Source organism: Ambystoma mexicanum, chromosome 7p (genome assembly GCF_040938575.1).
Source record: "Ambystoma mexicanum isolate Mex_15411 chromosome 7p, UKY_AmexF1_1, whole genome shotgun sequence".
Classification (NCBI taxonomy): Eukaryota; Metazoa; Chordata; class Amphibia; order Caudata; family Ambystomatidae; genus Ambystoma; species Ambystoma mexicanum.
The window spans coordinates 454,146,342-454,171,732 of NC_090939.1; the positions used below are offsets into that span (position 1 = coordinate 454,146,342).

The window sequence follows — 25,391 nt, forward strand, 5'->3', positions numbered from 1 at the left end:
CTGTTGATGAAATCCCACACCCGAACCTTCCTTGCTTTGTTTCGGCACCAGCACTATTCTCGTTCACTCCTGCATATTCATGGCAAATGATTACGCCCCTCCAACATCAGCCGCCAATGGTTTTGTGGGTGGGGTAGTACAGCGAGAGGAACATGGGTCAGAAAATGGGCCAGGAGAGTGATGTGGGACACAGGTAGGCCTGGAGATTGAAGGAGATTGAACAGACCCAAAGGAGTGTTTTTTGTTGTTGTTGATGTTTTTTTATATATACATCCGCCTGCCTCAACTGATCAGCACTAAATGTATAAGAGCTGTGAATAATCCGATCTACATACATACATAGACTCATTATGATGTCACCTGTGGGTGACATCATAATAAGTTTATGTATATAAAATAAAACACTCATTTGGGTCTGTTCAATCTCCTCTAGGGATAGATTTGACACTTCAATATGTGTTGCATGAATTGGCTATACATTTGAATTTGCTCTAACCATATAATTTTGTTTAAAAAACATTCATAAAGTTGGGTTAACAGTATCAGTATGTGTTTATATATGTTTTAACACATATTCTGTTTTAATGTTGCATAATAAACATTTTATACATATGTGTCTGTGTTAATATATTTTTGGTATGTGAGATATTTTTTGTAATTTGAGGATTTAACATGCATAATAAACATGTTTTTATATTGAACTGCATTTGTATGACAGTATTGCCTTTTGCTGTTTATTGGTTGATGAAACTAACATTAAGATCAATATGGGAAATGCATCAATAGGTCCATGCACCATTCAAATATTTGGATAATGTAAGAATGACTGGAGTGGAGGAGCTCCTCTTGCACAGGGTGAATGCTTCATGCATTGTGCGTCTATTAAAATTATTGATGATAGGTACTAAGCATTTTTTTCCCTAAAGTCTTATTTTTTTTTACACGGGAACATGAAATGACCAACTGATTCCTTTGATATAAAGCCTACCGGGGCTTAACTGTAAGCTTGCTGTAAGGTCAGCCAACAGGATGATATTGAGATGAAATTTTATATCTTGGGGGCTCTTCGCTGAGGGAGTAATATATTTTAAGTAGGGTTCTGCTAAGATATAAGTTTAAGTAATAGGTAGCCTATCATTCTTTCCTGACTCATGGTTTTGGCAATGTGATCCTCGGGTCACCACATTTTGAATGCTTCTTTTACTTTACTAATCGCTTGGTTATATCCTTCAGGTTTTTTGCTTAGGGGTCCCCAATATCTTTCAAGAGACTATTCACATGTTTAAACCATTTCCATGAGCTACCCGCGGGCGACCGATGACATCCCACATTACCTCCTTGGAAGGTATTATTTCCTCATACTTACCTAACTGTACCCACTATGATAGAGGTTTTGAGATTTCTGTTTTGCATATATTATAGGTGTGAATATTTAATCCTGGTGAGCCCTGTTTCTAAATGCAGTAAGGGAGGTTGAGTTCTCAGCGGCAATCCAAGAAGCTGTTTGAGAAATGTGCTTCCTACTGCCAGCAGGAGGGTATCTGGCGATACCCCCAAAACCGGCAACTATAAAGGGCTGCTGGTAGACATTAAGCTTTGTAAACATCAATTACTGTGCAGGGAAGTCTACTTTCAAGGCGCTTATTTAATGGAAGTAGTAGACATATCTGACTTGTTTGTCGGCAACACCATCAAAGCTAACGCTCTAGATGGATGACAGGCTATAATGACAATATTTGTCAATTTTAAAATTAGGTTCCTCTTTCACCAACATTCTGCCACTACCCGGAGCTGTCAGGTGTTTAGAGATTAGGGGAGCATAATATGCAGCAAGTGGGATGCCAACTTTCTTTTGGGTAGTTTCTGGTGCATCTGTACTATTTTATTTATTTATTTGTATTTGTTAAGCGCACTTACAGCTCACAGGCATCGAGGCACTGTTGCAGAAATTGCCTTATTTGCACATATTTGTCTTAGTTATGTGGGTATGCTTGGCTCATGGTTACAGTGAGTATGAACATGCGTATGGAGATCTTAATACAGTAAACATGATTTAGCTCTTGGTTACAGTGAGCGTGATATATTTCTAGTGTACAGAACAGCAATAGGCTTATATGACAAAACAGCCACATTGATGGGGTGAGGCCCTTAGGTGAACAGCAGTGTTTTGACTACTTTCCTAAAAGCAAGGTGCGATTTAACCTTTCCGGCTTGGGGTGGGAGGGCATTCCAGTGTGTTGCTGCCAGTACTGGAAAGCTGGATCCTCCTGCTCGCATTCTCTTAGTTTTAGGAAGAGAGATCCTTTTCGCATAGGCCATTCTAGTGGGTCTGATGGGTAACTGCTTGACAACTCTTTGAGCTAGGTATAGGGGTGCATGGTTGTTAACACACTTGTGTGTTAGAGCGATGGCTTTAAAGACTATCCCTTCTTTAATGGGGAGCCAGTGAGCTTGCTTTCTGGTCTCAGAAATGTGTTCCTTTTTAGAGATGCCAGTAGCTGCCCTAAGGGCGTTATTCTGGATTATCTGCAGTTTGGAGAGGTTTTTGTTGGAAGTCCCTAGGAAGAGGGTATTACAGTAGTCTAATCTGGATCCGATTATGGTGAGGCAGTTGGTCTTCAAGAGATATGGTCTGGCAGCGTTGACCTGCCTATTCATCGAGAGGTCCGAGTCCAGGTAGACACCCAATGTCTTTGCAGCTTGCGATACTGGGATTGAAGAGTGGTCAATTGTAAAGGAGCTGTATTGTTTGTCCATTTTCTTGAGCGTGGCCGGTGATCCTATTATCAGAAGCTCGTTTTATCCCCATTGAGGCATAACCAGTTCTCGGCCATCCAAATTTGGATAGTGGAATAAATGGACTCGAGGGTGGCCGAATCGGCTTTGTAGTCTCCTGTGAGTGAGACGAGGACCTGTGTGTCATCAGCATAGTTGGTATATGTGATGCCCAAGGCATCCAGGATTTGGAACAGAGGCTTTGTGAACACGTTATAGAGCATGGGAGAAATGCAGGATCCCTGTGGGACTGCACATTTGATGAAGCTTGGGTGGGCACAGGCTAAGTCAGAAAAGACTTTCATAACCCTTTCCTGAAGAAACGAGGTGATCCAAGCAATGGCTGTAGTGGAGAAGTTAGCAGCAGTGGACAGGTGGTGACAGAGGGTATTGTGATCCACTCTAAGAACGTAATCATTAATATGTTAAAAAAGACAATAATGGGGCAAAAACAGACATGCTTTTCACCAACCTTCAATAAAAAATGGACCTGTGGTTTAGCCGCCCTGACCCCACCTTTCAACTGCTGAGTTCATGCTATACAATCTCGTAATGGCTGAAAGTAGTTCCAAACAATCCTCATTTGTTATAAGACATTCCACAGAATTGTGCAATTAACACTATTCGAAATGGTTTTAAAATCTAGAAAAGCAATGATAAGTCGATTCTTTCCTCAGGCACACAAACGTATATCAAACTAAATTGAAGCAAAATGCCTGGTTGATTTTCCCCACACCATTTCTAAAACCACTTTCAGCATCAGATATAGGATCACTCCCATACACCCATTCCTCAAGATGCACCAATAAAATCTTACCGTCCAATCATTCGATTAATGAAATTGGCCTGCTATTGCATGGCAAAGTTATACCTCCCCTTTTAAATATGGATACTATTTCAGCATTTTTACAACTCTATGGTGCATACGTTTTGGTTGCATAGATTTTTGCTGAGGCACAATTGGTTGCCGCCGAATTGACGGTGGTCACTTCGGCCGCAAAGCCAATTTTGCTGAAGCCAAATCCGCAAAAACTAAAAAAAAACAACCACCCTCAAAACACTCCCCCATCCTCCCCCTGTTTGCCTTATTCACTGCAGCTTTCTCACTGACCTTGGGGTTTCGGATATGTCCCTCTTATGCAAGGTCTGCGTTGCTTTTTCTTTTTCTTTTCATCCTCCACCTCCAGATCTCCGGAAGTGGGGGACACCCCCGCTACCCCTAAAGGCCATCACTACCAAACATGAGGACCAGGGGACACTGCTGCAAACCCCGCTCCACATGTTTGGCAGTGATTACCCAAATTGGTTGTTTCCAAACGATCAAATGGTACTGGCCGAATTCGGACAGATTTATCATACGTTCAAATGAAAATGACCAATTTGGGTAATACCTATCTAGCTATGTTCATAATATTAAAAGATATAGGAAAGGGGACTCATACTAGTGGTTTGTCTTTGAATCCATCTATAGGGAGTATATAAACACCTTGGTCCATGCCCTTTTTTGTTTTTGGAGGGCAGACCTCACCTTGTCGTCTGTCATAAATAAAGCAAACCTGCGGTCTAAAAGTTAATCTGCTGGTCTGGTTTATTAGATATCTCTGGGGAAGCTTTGTATCAGTCCTTAAATGGTTCATTCCATTATTTGCTCATATACTGAGCTATTTCGCGTCACAACCAATTCTACTCTTTAGAAGTAGATGCCTGCATTAAATAGACTTATTTCCTGACCACATTCCTGTTCATGTTACCAGATAGAGCTTCCTTATGAGAGTACTGAAGTTCTGAGCTCTTTCCTCATCTGAAACCTTACAGGTCTTTAGAGCAATCAAAGAGTTGCCCTTTGCATCCTGACATTCCTTGTCATGCCAACGATCATGAGTTTGCAATCAATTTACATTTATTGGTGCTTGCTTTGTCACATGAGGTATATTGCACGTGTAAGGTCTTGATGAACTGAGTTGAATTGAGCTATTGGGATCTAGAAAAGCATTTTTTAAATCAACAAAAGAGCTGAATAGATTAAAGCAATGCATGCCTCCAAATCCAGTGTTAAAGACACCGGATCGTGGTTACTTTTGATTTGTGGTGACATGACCAAAGATTTTGCAAAGCACCAACCAATTGCCACAAGCCGGATGTATACTAAATGGCTAGAATAGCAGTCTTTTCTAAAAGATATGTGCATTACCCTGCAAGCAATACTCCTCCTTAGAGCCAAACCACAGAAAGTTGAGTATGGTTTGACAGCACGCACGTGTCAGTGTTTGGTGTGGGGGAGAGAAGCTCAGGAATACATCAAGCAGGGTCTCCCTAGGCTGTGATCTCTTTGAATTGATACAATAGGTAAACCCACTAGCAGAGCAAGGGTCTCTGAAGGCACCGTGGTTTGGGGGGGCCCGAGCTGAAGAGGGGCCCCAATGTTGGCTAGTCATACTGAAAGTAGCATGATCCTAACAATGCCAGGCATGTTGTGTGTACTCACATGTTTTAGTCCTATTTCTCTGGAACATGCATCACTGAAAGCATTAAGCAAGCATGAACTGACTTATTAAAAGAACCATAAAACATTTAAACCTGTAATAATGTTAAAACAAACAAAACTGTTTATGTGCATGCATGTTTGACTGTATTGCACTATGTATATGTGTGAAGATGTTTAATGTGGGTTTGAGGGGGTTTATATGTGTGTGTGTTCATGTGTGTGGGCATGCATTCTGTGTGTACGTGCACAGGTCCTACTGAAGATATTTTGGGGTTCATGGGGTCAATTTCCAAATGAGGTTTGGGGGCCCTCCCTGCCAACAACTGGGAAAACCACGGTAAGGCAGCAGTGGGTGCGTATGTTATAATGGAGAGATAAAGGAATGCAGGTAGGGAGTTAATAGATGCACAGGACCGGCAGACAGCAGGGTTGAATGAAAAGTGCGTTCTGGTGAAGGTACATTGATTTGCAACACTGCAGGGGTATTACTATTACCAAAGTTCATAAGCTCAAGTTTATTATATGTGCATTTACCTACTTTGGAAGGAAATCTGTTATTTTTTAATACAAATTCATTATTTATTTTTCAAAAGAAATGACTAAGAATATTAGCAATACAATTGCTATGTCTTTAATTACATATTTACATTATTTTCTTCATTTCATTTCTATAAATGGAATTATGTAGTTATAGGTAATTGACTTTGTTATATATTAATCAAACTTCGAATTGTAGATTGTATACTATCACAATGCACACGGGCATGCACTTTCCTTCATATGAGTTTATTTTTTATGAAACTTGTCATCTAGAAAAAAATGTGTTAGTGTAAGGTTATTACAGTAAGGAGAATTGTACGTTTAAGTGTGGAACATTGACTATTTTAATAACACTTACTATTTATCATGTTTCTATGTATTCTTCTTATTTATTTTTTTACTACAACATATACTTATTATATTATCTCTGAAATACTTGAAACAGATTTAGCTGTATCATGTACTTTCCCTGCAATTAAGTATTGTAATTGCTTACTTATATATGAAATTCAAACCATTTGTATAACGTTACAAATTGTATAAATTGATTAGTAATACAAATAAATACTCCACACGTAAATATATCTATATATATATAATATATAAATATGTATGACAGTATTGTTCAATGTCAGGTTTTTATTATTGTTAAGTGTAATAAATTAAAATATGTAACAAAAGTAGGCAACACAAATATTCTAACTCATACAATCAATAATGTCACATATGATGTAATTATTGATTTAATCAATGATGTTGTGTATGATATCATCAGTGATGTAATTTATTGTGTAATTAGTGGTGTCACCAGTGATGTCATCATTGTGGTCATATGGTGCGACACAGCTGGCGCGCATTTAGGGTGGATGTGCTTCAAATGCAAGTGCTGAATTTCAAGGGTTTTGTTGCATTAAATGTGATCACCTTAACTTTCTCTTATCAACAGTTTTTCCACTGAATTTCAAATTATTTGTGTGTTATGTATTTTCCATGTGAAATCTGATCAGCTTAACTCTCTCTTAACTAAAGTTTTTTCACAGAATTTCAAGGATTTCTGTTACACTATAGTTTCTTTTGGGCCCAAGGCCATGGCCAGTGGCCACGGCCTTTGGCTTTAGTCACTGTACTTGTTGCACCAATACGTTTCTTTGGGGCCCACTAGCCATGGCATTTGGCAATGGCCAGTGGCCATTGCTTTCGGCCATGGCCAGTGATATTGCACCAGTAGGTTTCTTTGGGGCCCACTAGCCATGGTCTTCGACCGTGGCCACTGTACATTTTGCAACAATAGGTTTCTTTGGTGCCCACTAGCCCATATGTTCCTTAGGGCCTACTAGCCATAGCCTTCGGCCATGGCTAGACATGTTGAGCCAATAGGCTTTTTGGGGCTCACTAACCATGGCCTTCAGCCATGGCCACTGTACATGTTGCACCAATACGTTTCTTTGGGGCTCACTAGCAATGCCCTTTGGCCATGGCCAGTGGTACAAAGACCCATTACTCCATGCATTGTAGATGTGATCCCTTAGATGAGGGATTTTCTTTCTTTTACTCTCTTGCAGTTTCCGCTGGATTCCCCAGATATTCCCCCGATAAGGCAATGAACTACATATAACGACAACAAACTACCTATGCCTGCAGGATTGCCCTGGTATTTCCCTGATGAACTGAAAACGTTTGAAAATCAAAAACTCGTCCTTGTCCTCTCAGGCACTCACCAAGTGCCCCTCTCATCTTTCCATGGTTCCCCTACTCACTCCATATGCTTTTTCCCTCCTTGGTGCTATCCCATTACCTCCTTTCACTCTTTGGTTCGTCGACACATTTTCTTTTCCGAGTGCATCTTTCCATTGTAGCAACGGGAATCTCGCGAGATTCCTCCGGTATTTCCCTGATAATACAAAAATGTTTGAACTGTAACTGGATCTTCAGACTACACCCAACTCTCCAATTTCACATGGTATCCTCTTTACCTCCCCTCACCTGTAGCCTGATGCAATTGCATCCTTTTTCCTCCTCCAAATAGCTTTTTGAGCATTTATTATTTTCGCATTCCCCCGTTATTACCACAGTAATCGCTCGCATTGAGTAAAGAAAATGGTAGCTTTTGATTTTTGAAAATTCTCTCTGCTGAAAAGCACCATGGGGAGATATAGCTATTTTTGGGAGCAATGGGCACCTCTGTACCCGTCAAATATTTTAAAAACTACTGGATGAATTTACCCCAAACCTGCCCTGGAAATTAAGTGAACGCTTTGTGCCCAAGATATTTCTTATTTGGTCCAAATCAATCCCGCAGTTTTTGTATATTAGGCAGAATTGCATGCAGTACCCTTAGGGAACACTATACACAATTAAAACTACAGGTATAAGCACAATATCACCTTTGGTACAAGCCTGTACTACACAGTTATGTGGTAGCAGTGGCTGAGCAGCCAGACTTATCTAAAGAGGGATGTGAGCAGTACCAGATGTTACACAAAGGACTTGCAATCACGGTAGTTCAAACAAACACTTACTCAAAGTTTCTTGGTAAAAGAATATACATATATTTACACATTAGTTAGAAAACATTCCACTAGTAAGAAGCAGCTCAATATCACACTATAAAACACTACAGTACACAACCAATACGTTTCTGAACAAGTTAGGCTCCCCTGAAGTGGGAGCAAAATGGCACTTCAGTAACTTTCAAAAGGGGTAAAAAGATAAAGGTTATAAGAATCAAAACCCAATTACTTTCAGAGGCAGGGCAAATAGTTTCAGTTCACTACACGAGGTAATTCAATTCAATAGGCCTGGGCCAAAGTCAATGGTTCAGTGTCTTGGATAGGATAGCACAGTTCTGGTAGTAAACGGTTAAGTCTTTGCCAATGTTCTTAGAAGTAGTTTGCCAGAAAAGGAGTTATATGTTGGGTTAGGAGCGAACAAGACTCCAAAGTTGGGAAAGTTTCACAAACTTTCACCGTGGCAAAAAGGATTTCCACACCGCGTTTGCACAGTACCTTATTGATGGATCAAAGCTGTAGCTGAGGCAGTTGTTCCTGGCACTTCCTGCAGATCTCTCTGTTCCTAAGCTTCAGTCGTGAGGACAAGAAGGAGGACATTGGGAGGTTCCTGCACTGTACAGGGAAGAAGCCACAAGCTTGGCTAAACGTTGGTTTTAAGGTGTGAGTGCCTTAAGGTCCACAAAGTGGTATCCTTCTCACTGGCTTTCCGGTTTTCAACAGCACTCTGATGAAAATTCGACCAGTATGGAGACGAGGTCCAGGTGGCTTGCGAGTTGGTTGTTCACACCAGCTCAAGGGAAGAAGTTGTCCTTGAAGGGCTTCTCTGTCGAGGGAGTTTCAGGCAATTCGGACCTACAGCAAGGCTTCACCGGGCAAACGAACGACCCAGGAGTTGTAGCAGTCGTCTTCCTTCAGCTCGTCTTCAGTTCATTCGTTCCAGTGGTCGACTCTGCCTTCCAAGTCCCAGAGACCTGCTTTTAAACAGTTTTCTCCCATTCATTCCAGCCTAGCTGTCACTCACCCAGCAGGGTGGCTGTCCTTGCCAGACACCAAAGTCAATTAACTTTACATGCACTGGGAGACGGTAGTCAGTCCCAGAGAAGGTATTTAAACCTAGGGAAGTCTGAAAGACATCCCTGTGCCACTGCACTGAAGGTGCTGTGTGACACACAAGAAAAGGATGATGCCTATGGAGTTGTCTAAAACTCCATATCCAAAGAACACAAAAGTAAAACACACATCAAAATACATGAAAGAGTGTGAAAAAAGACTCACACTCTTTCCAGGTAAAAATTTAAAACATAGAAATCCAGCAAAGTTGCTGGGGGTCTCAAAAGGTAGGTAAATTAGCACATTCTTGGGAATTCTCCTTAACATTGTACTTCAGCTTTTCCAAATTTGGACTTTTCTCTATGGGAAAAGGAATAGGAGTAGGCCAAAACGTTTTGTTTTGCTTTCTAAATACATTTTTGTTTTTTGAAAGAATCTTTCTCAAAATATCCAGTCTGTGTGAGCACATGACAAACTTTTTGTTAGAAACATGTCAGTTAAATCTGTTGTGAAAGTCAAACGTTATTAGCAATAGAATGTTCAGATTTCCTATAACTCAAAGCCATCACATGAACTACAGCACAGCACATTCAGCCCCTATAATATTTATACAAAGAGCACTTGCTGTGAATGTCAGCATTTTCAGAATTCAGGTATCGTTTTGCTGTTCTTCATGTTTAGATTTTTTTCAAATCTCTTTGATGAAGCTGACAGGGCTCAAGTGGGCGTCATACACAGCTACTAAAATAATTACACACAAAAAGCAATGTCCCCGTTTGAATGCCTGACGCATCATGGGGTTTCAGCTCTACTGCTGAACATTTATTTCTGTCAGTTCTGAGAGGGAGAGACGTATTGTTTAGCTGTATAACACAAAATAGCTGCAAAGAGTTGTCTTCCTCTGTTGACAAACATCACATCAAATCGAAGCTACTTTGAATCTAGTCTAAATGATCGGCTTTTCTGGTATTTGAGATCTCTGTAGCCTAAGGGAAAATTGAAGTTTGGATTACCTTTATCATAATGAAAAGAAGCCTTTTACTCATTCACCTGCTGAAGAGAGAGCACGAGAATTACCTGTGCTGACCTTCTCTTCTGCATATGCTTGTCTCCAGCGATGTGGCTCATGGAGTTGGAAGGTGCCCAGATGCTGCCTGTGATGATCGACTGGCACTACTCGACATTGCACGCTCTCTCCCATCACGCCTATCTGGAAAAGGTGACCCTGTTTCCCAGCTTCTATGTTGTCACCAATTTTTTTATTTTTTTTTTATTTATTTGTTTATAATTCATTGAAAAGAATTTTTACAAACGGTTGAGGGCGGCAGCGACCCTTAAAGAGAGGTGCGCCTCGAGCTTTCAAGTTGTTATGTCCGATACCAGTAAGAGCGGGATTACCACTTCCAGCTCAGTATAGTGTATAAAAGATGTTGGTAGGGGCTCAAACGGACATAGAAGTCCGAACGAGGAGTAGATACCACAGGAAGCATGATCTCCCTTATCAGCATTATTGTGAGGGAGTGGAGACCTCGGGAATTGTACTCTCGCTCATGGTTTGTGAACTGGAACTGATCATTTCAAAGGCAGATTCCAGTATTTTGACAGTCGCGATTGTCCATCTGTTTTTTTCTCCCGACATTAACCTGTTCCACCACGTGAGTTCTTCTTCCTCTCCGAAAGATGAGTATTCACAGATTAATGTCGACAGGTAGGTGGCTCGAATTTTTCTCACATTAGGACATCTAAGTAGGAGATGTTTGATTGATTCTGTCATAGTGGAATTGTGGCAGAGGCGACAGGTAATGACAGTTGAACTGGATCTGATTGCTAAAATTTCTCTCGTCGGCAGGAGGTTGAAACGAGCTCTCATGAAGAATTTTCGTAGCTGTTGGCTTGGAAACTTAGAACAGTATGGTATCGGTACCTTGAGTCTGTTAAAGGTAGGTGGGAGGTTCATGGTCAGTTTGTTTGATTGAGCTTTCGACAGGGTCAGGATCCAGTCCAGTTCCTTTAACTTTCTTTTTACTCTTTCTGGGGGGTTATGCTTAAGATCTTCAACTGAGCATGCAATAGCTGATAGCTTTCCTTTTAAGTTTTCTGACCATGCGTTTAAGTTCATTGTTCGCTGCTTTGCGATTTCGTCAGCTACGATTTTGTAAATTAAAGGACTGTCTGGTATTAAGGTGTTTCTGAAGAGAGTGAAAGCGTGTAGCGTCACCGTTGCTTCTAACGACTGTAGGCCCAAGTCGCGTCTGATGAGATCCATCGAGGTGGAATTTGGTAGTCCTAAAACTGATTTCCAAATCAGACTTTCTAATCTGCGCCAGATACTATTTGGTATGGCCAATAGCAGTGGCTTCTACGAGTGTGGCAATTGGTCAATATCGATTTACAGTCCACCAATGAGCAGATGTAGATGGCTGAACATGTAATCAGAATACTTTGTGGTCTTTTGTCATTTGATCTACATATTTTTGGGTTGTATGTTATAACGTTAACCCAAGTTTAATTCCCTCATGCTGCATTCCATTGGCGTATTGACAAATTCACTACCTACAAGGGCAACACTCGTTCGCTCTTCTCCACCTGAGGCCAATCATATAAGGCTTGGGGTAAAGGAGATTCTTTTTGTGAAACTCTTCTTTTGTGTCCAAGAGCACACATTCTGCACACAGCCAATTCCTGGCTCTGACACCTCTGTCAATAGGATGCCTCTGGCAATGAGAAATAGGGGATCAGATATGATTATCTTGTGAGTAGCCCCACAACTGCTAGGAAATCAAGAGGATAGCTCATGGCCATCGCGCATCCACAACATAACTTAAGGTAGTACCAACACAAACCTAGCTCTCATCCCTTCTCTTGATTACATTTTCTTCTGGTCAAAACACTGAAAACGATACGTTCATCCCAACAATCACTATCACTCACCCTTATGTTTTCATATTTTAAGTCTGTATGTTTATGTGTCCCTGACTTTTCCCACTCTTCCTCTTTCCTGTTCTCCTTAGCCACATTTACTATTCACCCCATAGATCGCGGTCTGGATGCCAATCAGGACGTGGTCCCAATTCACTTCTACACGGACAAGGCTTAGCACTTAAGACCGCTACAGTGGTGATATTAGCAATATAAAAGACAAAAAGCACAACTTAACAAGTACTTCACACTTCCCTGTGGCCAACTCAGAACCTAAGAGGTAGGGACGAAGGAAAGAAGGAAGGGAAAATGGAAGGAAGTACAAAATTAAGGAAGAAAAGATGGAATGAAAGGAAGAAGGAAGGACGAAAGAATAGAAGGAAGAAGAGAAGAAAAAGAAGGAGGGAAGAAAAGGAAGGACGAAGGAAAGAAGGAAAGAAAGAAAGAAAGAAAGAAAGAAAGAAAGAAAGAAAGAAAGAAAGAAAGAAAGAAAGAAAGAAAGAAAGAAAGAAAGAAAGAAAGAAAGAAAGAAAGAAAGAAAGAAAGAAAGAAAAAAAGAAAGAAAGAAAGAAAGACATTCACTTGCAGTGTAACGCATCGCTGGTGAAGCCTTGGCGACGAAAGAAGCACTGGGTCGTAGCCCTTACCCAGGATAGGATGGAGCAGATGGTCTTGTTGCCTATTTGGGAAAGTGGAGCAATGTAGAGGCTTGAGGCCATGGTTTCCCGGGGAAGGGCAGAGGTTAAGGTAGAGTAGAAAAGGTCTGTTTTCCCTCTTCTTCAGCTCTTAAGCAATATTCTTGAGGAGAACATTTGTGAATGTCAGTGTTCCGCAGATTTCCCATAATGTGACCGCGGCTTGACTGACAATTACAACAAGGAGAATATAAACAAGTTTGATAATGCAACAATGAGTGAATTCATCATCATGATACGTTACAGAATTCAATGCAGCCGGTGCGGCTCTTATGGCGTACAGTGTCTTTTTGTGGCAAAAGTGCTCCAAAAATGATCCCATGGTCCACTGCCCTGATAAAATGTACCTGCATTACATGTAATGAATAGCATGTTTTGGTACAGGTGGTATTCTTGTAATATTAGTTCCTTACAACTAGTATTACTTATTTTGAACTTATCTGGTTGCCAATCTATGATCTAATCAATGTGGTGGAAGGTCACAATTTATCTTACCTGGTTGCACCAATCAGGATACTAAATTGCTATCATATTGAGCAGAGTAAAGGGGAAGGAGAAAGAGAAGTGTCTCAGTGCACAATAGTTAGCCTTCCTAGAATATGAAACACAGCCTATGGGCAATAAATCCTTAAGTCATAAGGTGAACCTTTGCAACTATGGGGACAGGTGGTGAGTCCATTTAGTGGTCACCAGGCAGCCCTCACCTGAAGCAGTCCATAGGGTTGAGCACACAGGCTATTGGGTTGTGGACCACCCAGAGAGTACAGAAGACAGGTGTGTTGGTGCATACATTTCAGCAATAACTTTCATACCATGCTCCTTTGAGACGATTTGAGAAATGAATTAAGTCTGCGCCTACCTTTCCACACCAGAGAAGGTGGTTTGTGCCCCCCTGATGTAATACCCATAGGAATAGAGCACCATGTCAACGTCTTCACCATAGTGTCCTGGATATTCTTGGGTCAACCTTTAAGAGAGAAGAAAAAGTGAGTGACAATTGGTTAAATAAATAACAAACATCTCGTAACATTCCACTGAAATAGAATTCAAGATGTGGATCTCAAAATCTCAAAATCATTCTTAATGAAGCCACCTGATGGTCCTTATTGAGATATGTTCGTAGGTGCTGACAGATTGGGACAGGAAAGATGACCACATTCTTGCCAAGCATTACATTCATTTGCCACATTGAAAAAGCCAGAACTCCTACAACAAACGTGCAAGCCGCGCACAAAATGCGGCGTCCTCCTCAGAGGAATTACTTCTACGCAGAGGTGTGGAAGAATTGGGCCAATTTATCTATTCAATGACAAAAATTCAAGCCGCGACATTCCTGTTTTTGCTTAGCTCTCCCTCCCACACCATCAATTCCCGTCTCTGTCACCACACTCACTGTATGGGTGACAAAAAGGAATGTTAGGGTCGGCATCTGAGGATGCGTGTGGGCTCGTGCAGGAGTGATGTGACCTAGCTGATCGGCTGGACGGCCCCTTTTATGGTGGAACCAAGCCTGATTTGCATATGGTCTTTCCCTTTTCTGTAATGGTTTGGCAGGCTGAACAATTATGGTCTGGAGGGTTTCCCTGAGCTGTGCACGTGGTTATGATTTATTCAAAACCTTCCAGCCATCAACTTTTGGTTTTGCAAGGGTCACAATTTTTGTCTATGTTAAAAGCAAACAAAGGAAAAAGAATTGGGACACTCTTCTGAAGAACATTATCACACTGGCCGCCCATCAGTGATGATTTCAAGCGCTTCATGTTGCACTTGGTCCTTCGACGGATCTCGGTTAATCATCTGTGGGTCAAAGGAGAAGCTATGCAAAGTGGAGAGGAATTCATAATTAATATGACCAAATACATGGGAGAAATATGTATACACAATAAGATACAGCGCCTAGATTCCTCCGGGCCTTTGTCAGCACTTTACAAATTTGGTTTACATTACATTACATTACACAGGGAACAATCGATTTTCTTTTGTATGTCTAGAGATGAATCTTACTTCATGGTACAGTTTTAGCGAATACTATCTATGCAAAGGCTCACGGTATCGCATGGAAGAAAAAATATTAATAAAATAAAATGTGTGAATGTGTACATGCTTGTAATACTTAATCATTTCTTTTCTTTGAGAAATAACAGCAATTAAAGAGTTGTGCTCATATGCGAGGAGGTTATCTGCTTGCCCTCGAAAATCAACCTTTCATCGGAGTGGCAATTTCAATGCTTTATGTCTCCCTCTTACTAGTAACTCTATGGACTATCCTTTGCTGCCTCTACGGCTCGCCTTCCCACCACTTTAGCAATGCCAAGAGTGTTAGCGCGGCAGGGTTTAGGACAGATCACTGCGCCACACATTATAGACATCTTCCAGTTTCTGAGACAGGACAGCACAGGTCCTGCAGGACTGACCCGTCCTTTCTGTTACTCTGTTCTTTTGTTGCTTTGCTTGTGCAGTGTGAGGTTCTTGTTGGAGCCTGGTCTATCATTGTCCTTCACCATCAAAGTAGGAAATGATGCCTGTCCAAGTACTTCTGATCATCTTCCTGCAGGAAGGACCCAGGCGAGTGGCTTGAACATGCATCGTCTCCCCCCAAAGTCAGAGCATTTTGTCTTCAACACACACACATAGTACCCCTGCATCTCATGCGACCATGGTACCCATGCTCTCTATTACTATATTTAACATTAATGTAAAAACTGGTCCAATTACTTTCTAGCTCACCAATAAGTGCAACCAAGTTAACCTTCATTACTTCCAGCACCGGGTGGACAATTTGGGGGAAAACGCTCATCTGCTGCTTGTCGGCAAGTTGCACGGATAGCATACTTTATAGACTGCTTGGGATATCTATAAAAATACACACACACCTTGATGATCTTGCTCTTCCCCATACCTTTCTCCATTTTCCTGTCGATCATTACCTTCAAGTTCCTTCTCGCTTGCCCATGTACTCGGCAATTGTGCATCAGTTGCCTGTTATGTCTAGTAGGTTGTTTGGCTAGAGGGCCCTTCTCAGGCATTAGGATGTCCACTTGTGAAAGCTTCTTTAGAATAGGATCTCACCCATCTTTATCACATAGTGGACCCCACCTAACACAACCTTCTTGTGCTTAAACCTGCGGGCTTAAGAGCTGGGGTGGATTGGAAGGGGTGGCGGACAATGTAAGAGCGCATTTTGGCTGGTCCACCCCATATTTTCATTGCATATTACCGAAGCCAGTGCCCATATATTGAGAGTGATCTGACCCCAATATGTCCATTCTATAGCTGTATGCCTCTCTCTGCTCAATGATTGCTCCCTGAAGACCCACTGATTCTGATTATCTTTCAAATTCCAGGTGCTGATTCCTAACAGATGAACCAACAAGTAATATCTTATATTTTTAAATCTGGGAATACTTGATCCTCTGCCAGTTTTAATCTGCCACGGAAAACAGACACAGGACTCAACTTTCGGGTGAGCTCAGTTAGGTAAATTTCCAATAGCACCAATGGAGGGTTGAACACAGGAATAGACAGGACACAATCCCCATGCAATTCCAGACTGTGCAACTCTAGCCCTTTATCAGCAGATTCTCGTAACATTCTTAGTACATTGACTACAATGCAACAAAGGAGGGATTCACTGACTTCACTAAGGAGGGCTTGAGCCTTCCTAATCAGTACAATGGTGCCCTATGAGGAGCCAAGCAGCCCTAGACACTCAAAGGCACTGCTCTAGTTTTCACGAGATAGCCACACAGATGTGTACCCTTAATACAATTAAGACTCCTCTATCAGTATCCGTTTGAAATTCTGTTTACGAAACATGAATATAATTATGATGCTGTAAGCACATTTCTAAATAGCTTTGCAAAGACAGCAAGATACAAGTGAATAAGCACACACAGCATTAGTTGCTAAGTTTCATCTTCCATTTTTGACTGCAAGCATGTCATTCGAAATTGAGTCTCTCCAAGCATCGTTAGGCCTGGCACTAAATATAGAGGCCTTGTCTTACTTAAATCGGTATACTTCTTCCACAAGCAATTAAATTCACTTACAATTACATTTCCCGTCGGCATTATTTTAGGCATTCTATTGCACATATCTCATTTTTTTTTCTCCACAAACAGTAGTAGCCCTTTCCTAGTTATTCTAATTTGTTGTTTTTCCCCCAAAACCTTAGAAGATTTTGCGCCTCATTTTGAAGTTGGCAGCCTTTCCGAATACTATTGCTGCCCGTCCTGTTGTCAGGGGATCTGCTAGCAGATTATGAGTGCCAAGGTGGCGGTCTTAATGTCCATTGACTGTTGGGGACTTGGAAGGTTTACCATAGGTGGTCATTTTGGCTGCAGTAAATCCTCCATTTCTGTAAAATAAGGAGGAGTGGAACGCCACAGCCACCTGCTGGAGGTTTTTGTTCCACATCACCTTCACCCTCCAATTTATGGGCCTCATTACAAGTTTGGTAGTATTTTGTTGGTAAATCTGCCAGAATACCAGGAAATGGAATTTCCGTTACCACCACTTGGTCCTGCGGATTTACTTTGGGATGACAGTGTTGGTAGGCAGAATAAGTCTGCCTTTTTTGGAGTCCATGGATTCCATGGGGATTTTGGTGGAATTACAACCAGCAGTAACTTCGCTGGCAGCAATTCGGATGATTTTGTGATTTTTTGGCAGTAAGGTGAAATATTTACCCCCAGGATCTTGACAGAGGAAAATCCTCCACCTTACCACCAAAGTTGTAGTACGGCGGTGAAGTAATGCAGCAGCAATATAGTGGTAACTGAGTTAACACTGCATTACCATTGTTTTTTCCTGATATGATATGATATTTTATTTATATCGCGCTCGTACACAAGTGTTTCCTGCACTGCCAAACTCGTAATGAGGCCCTATATAATGGTTTCTACTAAACTGCTGGTAGGTGCATCATCAGCAACAGATAGCAGCAGGACGAAGTTGGATATTGCGATGCTGCCGACAGCTATACAGGTATGGTTTGGTTGTGCCCGTATTTGTGCTAGTTCTTTATAAAGCCACACACGTCCTATGAGCATAATGAATTCAACAATTTGCCAGGGCACTGTATTCCTCTATTATAGTGATCCCACCTTCTCATCTACAGCCATCTATTTCTGATTGTTGCTGTCCTGTGGTAGCTAGCTTTTGGGTGTATGCTGCGTTTCTACTACTACTGGTTTTGGCCTCAAACTGTATAATTCATCACAGAACCCAGCAAAGGCCTAAATTGTTTTACTCTTCCAAATAATGTTCCTGATTGCTTCCTAGTTTTGCTACGAAACTCCTGCCACATGGAAACTCATCTCTGATAAATGAGAAGGCTATGAATGCCTGCTCAGGAGGGCGGGCAGGGCTGGTAACGGCCCGCCAGCCTGACCTAATGCAGGCCCGAGCGAAGTGAACGCCCTTCCCCGGGTGCGAATAGCTATTCTGCCTCCGCCCATTGGGTTCCAGTTTGAGAGAGAGCTCTGCCTTAACATGGATTCACATTCAGTTTAAGAGTGTCAGGCAGAGGGGCGTGGCCAACGAGCGACCGATGTAGACGCGTGCTCGCTGAGCTCCCGGTGCCGCCAACACATCCTGCCAAATCCTGGGGGAATTTGACTTGCGACACTCCTGCAAAATTACGAAAAGTTGGCCGACAGACGACACGACACATTGCAGTTGCTCCCGTAACAAAACGGAGGCCGGAGGCGAAGATAACTGCGGTGGAAGGTGATAGAGCGTGGCACCCGCCGAACTCGATCCAAGATGGCCGACAGTGACTTGGGATAGTGCGCCACTGACATCCGGCACGAAGAACAGCGCCATACAGGAGGAGCGGACGGTTGATGGGAAGGCAGTGACCAACCGTACGCGCTCCGCTCCGCTCCGCGTTGAGCGCCCGCCAACTCAGAACAAGGGGCGACAGACAGCGACGGAGAGGCACGTGATTGGGCACGCGAAACGGTGAGGAGCAGGGTGGGCGGGAGGCAGTGGTTGCGAGCAGCTTTCCCGCTTGCCCGCTCCCAGAAAATCGCTTGTGATTAGATCGAGAGTTAAATCCGTGCCCCGGCCCACGCACAACGCTACTAGAATCATCAAGGCGGATCCTCATCGAAGTTGTGACTGCAACGGTCATGGGCAAGGACAAGAGCAGGAGAGGCACGACGCAAAGCAAAATGGAACAATACGCGGTGCCCACACTGGCCACGGAGCCGACACAGGAAAGATCGGCAATTACTGAAGATGAGGAACCCGAACCCTCTCTCAAAGACATTATGAACGCCATAGCCAACTCCAGAACCGCTATGGAGATTAAAATGGACGGCATCAGCACAGAAGTGTCCCTCCTACGCCATGACTTGCAGAAACTCACGTCCCGCACGGGAGAGGCGGAAACCCGCATATCCAACACGGAAGATGGCCTCCGAAACATCCATCAACAGATGACCAGAGTACTGCAACGTGTTAAGACTCTAGAGGAACGGGTGGAGGAAGGAGAGGGGCGCTCTAGACGGAACAATATACGAATCCTGGGATTACCTGAGAAAAGTGAAGGCCCCTCCATGGAACTATTCCTTGAACAACTACTCATGGACCTATACGCCCCAAAGAATTTTTCGAAACTTTTCTCCATTGAACGTGCACATCGAGTCCCAACAGGCAGACCAACGCCTGGGGCCCCACCCCGCACTGTGATTGCCAAAATCCTAAATTACAGAGATCGCGACGCGATACTGCAAATGGCCAGATCCAAGGGAGCCACGACCTACAACGGCGCGAAAATCGCTTTCTTCCCGGATTTCACACGGGAAGTACAAAGAGCACGCCAATCATTTGACCAGCTTAAGAAGAAGCTACAGACCCAAAACATCAAATATGGTCTCCTGTTCCCGGCACAGCTGAAAATTTACCATAATGGCACAACCGTGCACTTTAATGACCCAAAGGATGCATGGAATTGGGCAGAAAATAACCTGGAGGGAGATTGGGGCCCCACAAATAGAAGGGAACGTGAACGAAATAGACCGCGCCCGGACAGATCCCCGAATGCACAACCACTACAAGGCCAGGATGGACTACCACCAAGAGAAGCCGACTGAAGTGTGCGGACACATGCTGATAGCAATGCACTGTCAGAGCTTTTCCCCCCCCCCACATTGAAGAAATGGCGGCTCGAGCGGGGGCCCCCCCCCTCAACAAAGGTAATAGGACCAGCGCCGAGCAACGGCGACAGAATCGCAAAGAAGTTATATCGAATGTATTGATTGTTTGTTCGGTCCGAGCAGACCCTTGTCAGGCTCGGCCTAATGTTGGGGCGACAGGTACTTCCAGTTGGGGTGGAGTATGGGGAGGGTACGAGGGAGTTTGTGTTTAGGACAGAGTTTATTTGTTTGGTTTGCTGCTCTAAGATCAATGCGCGCAATAGGCTGGGGTCGGGTTCCAGGGGGGCGGATAAGGGGCAATGCCCGGAGATACACACAACATTACCCGGCATGTCCGATTCCCGACCACCATGACTGACCACACCGCTGAAAGCAAGAACAGGTCTATTAAGATAATGACCTGGAATGTGAATGGGCTAGGCAGCAGTATCAAGAGACGCCTTGTACTCCAATATTTGAACCGTTATACGCCCGATGTAGCCTTCCTAACCGAAACGCACCTGGCGGGCACAAACTGCAACCTCTTCAAGCGAACTAATTACCGCATCGCGATACACTCAGGTTTCTCCATGGGAGCTAGGGGGGTGCTGATCCTCGTGCACAAACGACTTCCACTGACCCTCTCATCCGTCACACAGGACCCAGGAGGTAGATTCGTTCACATAACCGCGACTCTTTGGGAGCGGCCTATATCCATGCTAGCCGTATATGCACCACCTACCTTACTCACTGCACTACTTGAAGATATAACGCCAATGTTGGCGGCGGACTCCTCGAGCTTGATGGTGGTGGGGGGAGATTTCAACGAGGTCATGCACCCAGAACTTGACCGAACACACATCCGCTCGAGAAATCCAGCTACGCATACCAAACTAGCCACGTTCGCCGACGCAATAGGCCTGAAAGATGTGTGGAGACATTTGCATCCTGGCACGAGAGAATACTCTTTCCTCTCCGGAGCACACGCCTCATTATCTAGACTTGATTACTTTTTTCTCCCGATCTCCGAATTACATCTAGCAACCGATGCACACCTCCTACCCAGAGGTATATCGGACCACTCCCCGCTCGTAATGGTGCTCAATACACACAGGCCGATTCCCCCACCCACGTGGAGGCTAAACAATTATTATCTGGGCTTCCCCGACCTAGTCGAACATATCAAAAAAGGAACAGAATCATACTTTGAACTGAACACAACCTCAGTGGATAGCCCTGTAACATTGTGGGAGGCATACAAACCCGTACTGAGAGGGGAACTCATATCCCAGATCGCAGCCCATAGGAAAAAACACGCCGCGGCGATCCGGGCGGCCGAAAAGCGAGTACAAGAGGCAGAGGTAGCTCATCTATCCCAAGACCTCCCAGAATCCCATCGCGAATTACAGCTAGCACAAAAACAGTTTCAAAACGTCGCCCTGGACAATGCCAAACAGGCACACGCAGCGATGCGGACCAGAGTGTACGAAACCGGGGATAAGGCAGGCAAAATGTTGGCGTGGCTGGAGAGGCGTGACGAGGGGCTCCGACATGTTAGAGCGATCAGAACACAGGGGAATACACTAGTGACAGCGGACCGTGACATAGCGGAAGAGTTCGCAAGCTACTACAAGGAACTCTATGGACCGCCAATCTCCCCCATTGACACTACACCCATCTCGGGAATCACCCTTCCCTCCCTGACACCTGAACAAAGAGCCCTGCTAGAAACCGACATATCGGAGAATGAATTGTCTGCAGCCATAGCCGACCTTCAACCCGGGAAAGCCCCGGGACCCAACGGCCTTCCGGTCGAGGTATGGAAGAAAATAGGCACGAGCGTAATTACACCACACTTGCTGAAAATGTATGAAACCTCCCGAAACAAAGGGTCCCTCCCACAAGACCTGAGACAGGCCACCATAGTGGTCATACCCAAAGCGGACAAACCCCCAGAGTGCTGCAGTTCGTATAGGCCCATTTCCCTTATCAATACAGAAACCAAAATTTTAGCGAAAACCTTAGCCAATAGATTGCAGCAAGTTATACCCTCCTTGATCCACCCGGATCAGTGTGGTTTTATGCCGCAGAGATCCACGCGGATGAATATACATCGATTATTCATGGCGATGGAGAATGCGACCACCATCCGAGACCCGTTGGCCCTGTTGGCCGTAGACTTCGAGAAGGCCTTTGACTCTATCAGGTGGGATGCGATCTGGGAGATAATGCAAAGGATGGGATTCGGGCCCCAGTTTATGAGCTGGGTTAAATTATTGTACAAATCCCCGCTAGCAGTCACGAAAGTGAATGGTCACGTGTCAGGCCCCTTTGAAATCGGCACAGGAACCAGACAAGGATGCCCACTGTCGGCCATGATATTCGCAATAGCGATTGAACCACTCGCTATACTGTTAAGAACAAACGAAACATGGAAGGGATTTAGATGGTCTGAAGCCTGGGAAGATAAGGTGTCCCTATACGCGGACGACTTATTGGTTTACTTACAAGACCCGGTCAGATCCTGCCCCATAGTGACTGATTTACTGCAGAAATACGGCTCCTTCAGTGGCCTGAAAGTAAACTGGGACAAATCCACCTTATTCCCACTTAAACAAGAGGGAGACTCGATCCCGCCCCAATGTCCCTACCGGGTAGAAAGGGAACAATTCAAATACCTAGGTATTCTAATAACAAATAAGCTGACTGATTATGTGCCCAGAAACCTGTACCCAGTCATGACAAGATTTGCAGAGGATGCCCGTCACTGGTCATCCCTCCCGCTGACACTACTGGGTAGAGCTGCACTCTTCAAAATGATGACCCTACCCCGCCTACTCTACATATTACAAAATGCCCCATTACACATCCCTTCAAACATATTTAGGAAAATAGACCAGACACTCCGCAGACTGCTGTGGAATAACGGTCATCCACGCATAGCCCTAGCTACACTCCAAAGATCCATATGGGAGGGCGGAATAGGACTACCCCGAATGCAAACATACTATTGGGCCAGTCAATTGATGAAAGTGAATGACCAACTACACGGCGACACCGATGCACCACACAACAAATCTCTAGAGTCGGACACTCCTGGAAAACCCATCATGCTGTACCTTTATAAGAAAAGAGACCGCGCGGCTACTCCCAACATGCGCGCACAGCTAACACAAATCTGGACAGACGCACACAAGTTCGTGGGATGGGGCGACAAACTATCGCAGGCCCAACCTCTGTGGAACAACAAGAACCTTCCAGGTGTATACACGCTCCCCAGGTGGCCGAACTGGTCCCGGCAAGGTCCGCCCATCTTGGGAGACGTTGTGAAAGATAACACCATGGTCCCTTTTGCAGAGCTGGCTCTCCGACTTGGACTTCCCCAAACCGAACATTACCACTATGCTCAACTACAACACGCACTACGAAACATCCTCCCCGAAGTGAGCCCCCTACCGGACTTCACCCCCATTGAGAGAAATCTACTCCCGGAACCAATTACCCGGAGAGTGACATCGGTTCTATATAGTGCCATAAGTTCCTTTGGCACACCAGATCTACTGTCACTGCGGACCAAGTGGGAATCGGACGTGGGGGCCATACTGCCGGAGGAATGGGTCATGACATTGATGTTCCCTAGGGAGATAGCGATTTCATCAAGGCTTAGATTGGTTCAATTAAAGATATTACACAGAGTATACTATCCCAGGGTGGCCCTACACAGATGGGGAAGAATAGATGATCCGAACTGCCTGCGATGCAAAACGGAAGAGGGTACCTTTTTCCACATCATATGGGATTGCACACATATACAACCACTTTGGGAGGCATGCTGTGCGGAACTCTCTAGAGTTATGGGGAAAACAGTTCCCAGAAACCCTAAGCTACTACTATTGGGGATAGATGATGAAATTGACCTATCTAGATATGAAAAACTGCTCTTGTTCACCACCACCGCACTTTTGAAAAGGAACATTGCTCAAAAATGGGGCTCGGACCAAATACCGAGCTATGAACAATGGAGAACGGATGTGGATATCTGTGTCGCAACGGAATACAGAGTATACGCGGCCAGAGGATGCCCGGCAAAAGCCCTGAAAGTGTGGAGGAAATGGGAAGATGCCCAATGAGGATTATAAAACAACTGGACGCTGCCTGCGGGCTCAACTAAAGCTGTCCCCCCCCCCTTTTTTCCTTTGCAAACATATGTGTACAACATCTGAAACAGCCAGTAACCCTCTCCGGCAATGCGCATGTATTGATTGTTTACGTTGTTTATTTGTTTAACCTTGTTTTTTCCTAAAAACACCAATAAAATGTGTTATTAAAAAAAAAAAAGAGTGTCAGGCAGAGATGTGGCATGTGATCTCCCTGAGCAGGGATAATCTTTAGAAAATATATGCTCTCTATAGCGACCTGTTCTTTGGTGTCTGCTGCATACATTGGTCCACTGTTGCTCTATGTTAAGCCTGGTCAATGTATTGTGTTCTGTACATACACTGGCCATGTGTTGCTCTTAACAGAGGTCCTGATGCATTCGGCACATAGACTAGTCCTGTATTGTTCCACTTATTCTCTGCATGGACTTGTCATGACCTATTGTTCACATAGCCAGACTGGGTGTGTTCTGCACATGGACTGTTCTTGGGGCATTCCATACATAAACCAGCTATTCAGCTTTATTGTTGCTGATATGTTCTGTTCATGTACTATCCCTATGTGTCTGCACATATTGTGATTTTAGGCAATAACAATAGTTCTGTGGTATTTTCTGCACATTGACCGTCCCGTTGCGGTCTGCATAAAAAGTGTCCCACGGGTGGTTTGCTTTGAGATTGGCACTGTGGTTTTCATAGCATAATGCCTGGTGCTCTGCACACAGACTGGCCAAATAGGGTGTTCTGTACACATACTATTCACCCAGCTCTCGTCATAAGCCTATTGCATTCTGCATATAGACTTGCCCTGTATTTCAGATTGTTCACTTAGACTGGGTGTGTTCCACACATATACTAGTCCTGTGTGTTCTGCTCAGAAAATGTGTGCTTGGAGAATATTCTTGTGCTGTGTTCTGCACATATACTCCTCCTGGGGTGATCTGCATAAACAGTGGTCCAATAGTGTTTTTATTATAGATTGGTACTGCAGAATTATGACCATAAAGCGGTCCTGTGGGGTGTTCTGCACATAGGATGTCCTCTCTGTCCTTCTCTTCTCTGCTTACATACTTTGTGGTATGATGAGCAGAACATCATCCTTTTGTAATCTGGACAAA

At 43.8% G+C, this 25,391-nt stretch overlaps 1 protein-coding gene across 1 annotated transcript in view; it reads right to left on the reverse strand.

Annotated features, from left to right (window-relative positions):
- DPT (dermatopontin) overlaps positions 1 to 25,391 on the reverse strand; it is a 316,698-nt gene that overhangs the window by 86,612 nt on the left and 204,695 nt on the right. Inside the window, exon 3 of the mRNA XM_069636472.1 lies at positions 13,834 to 13,941. Coding sequence (XP_069492573.1) covers positions 13,834 to 13,941 — 108 coding nt within the window. The remainder of the gene's footprint in view (positions 1 to 13,833; positions 13,942 to 25,391) is intronic.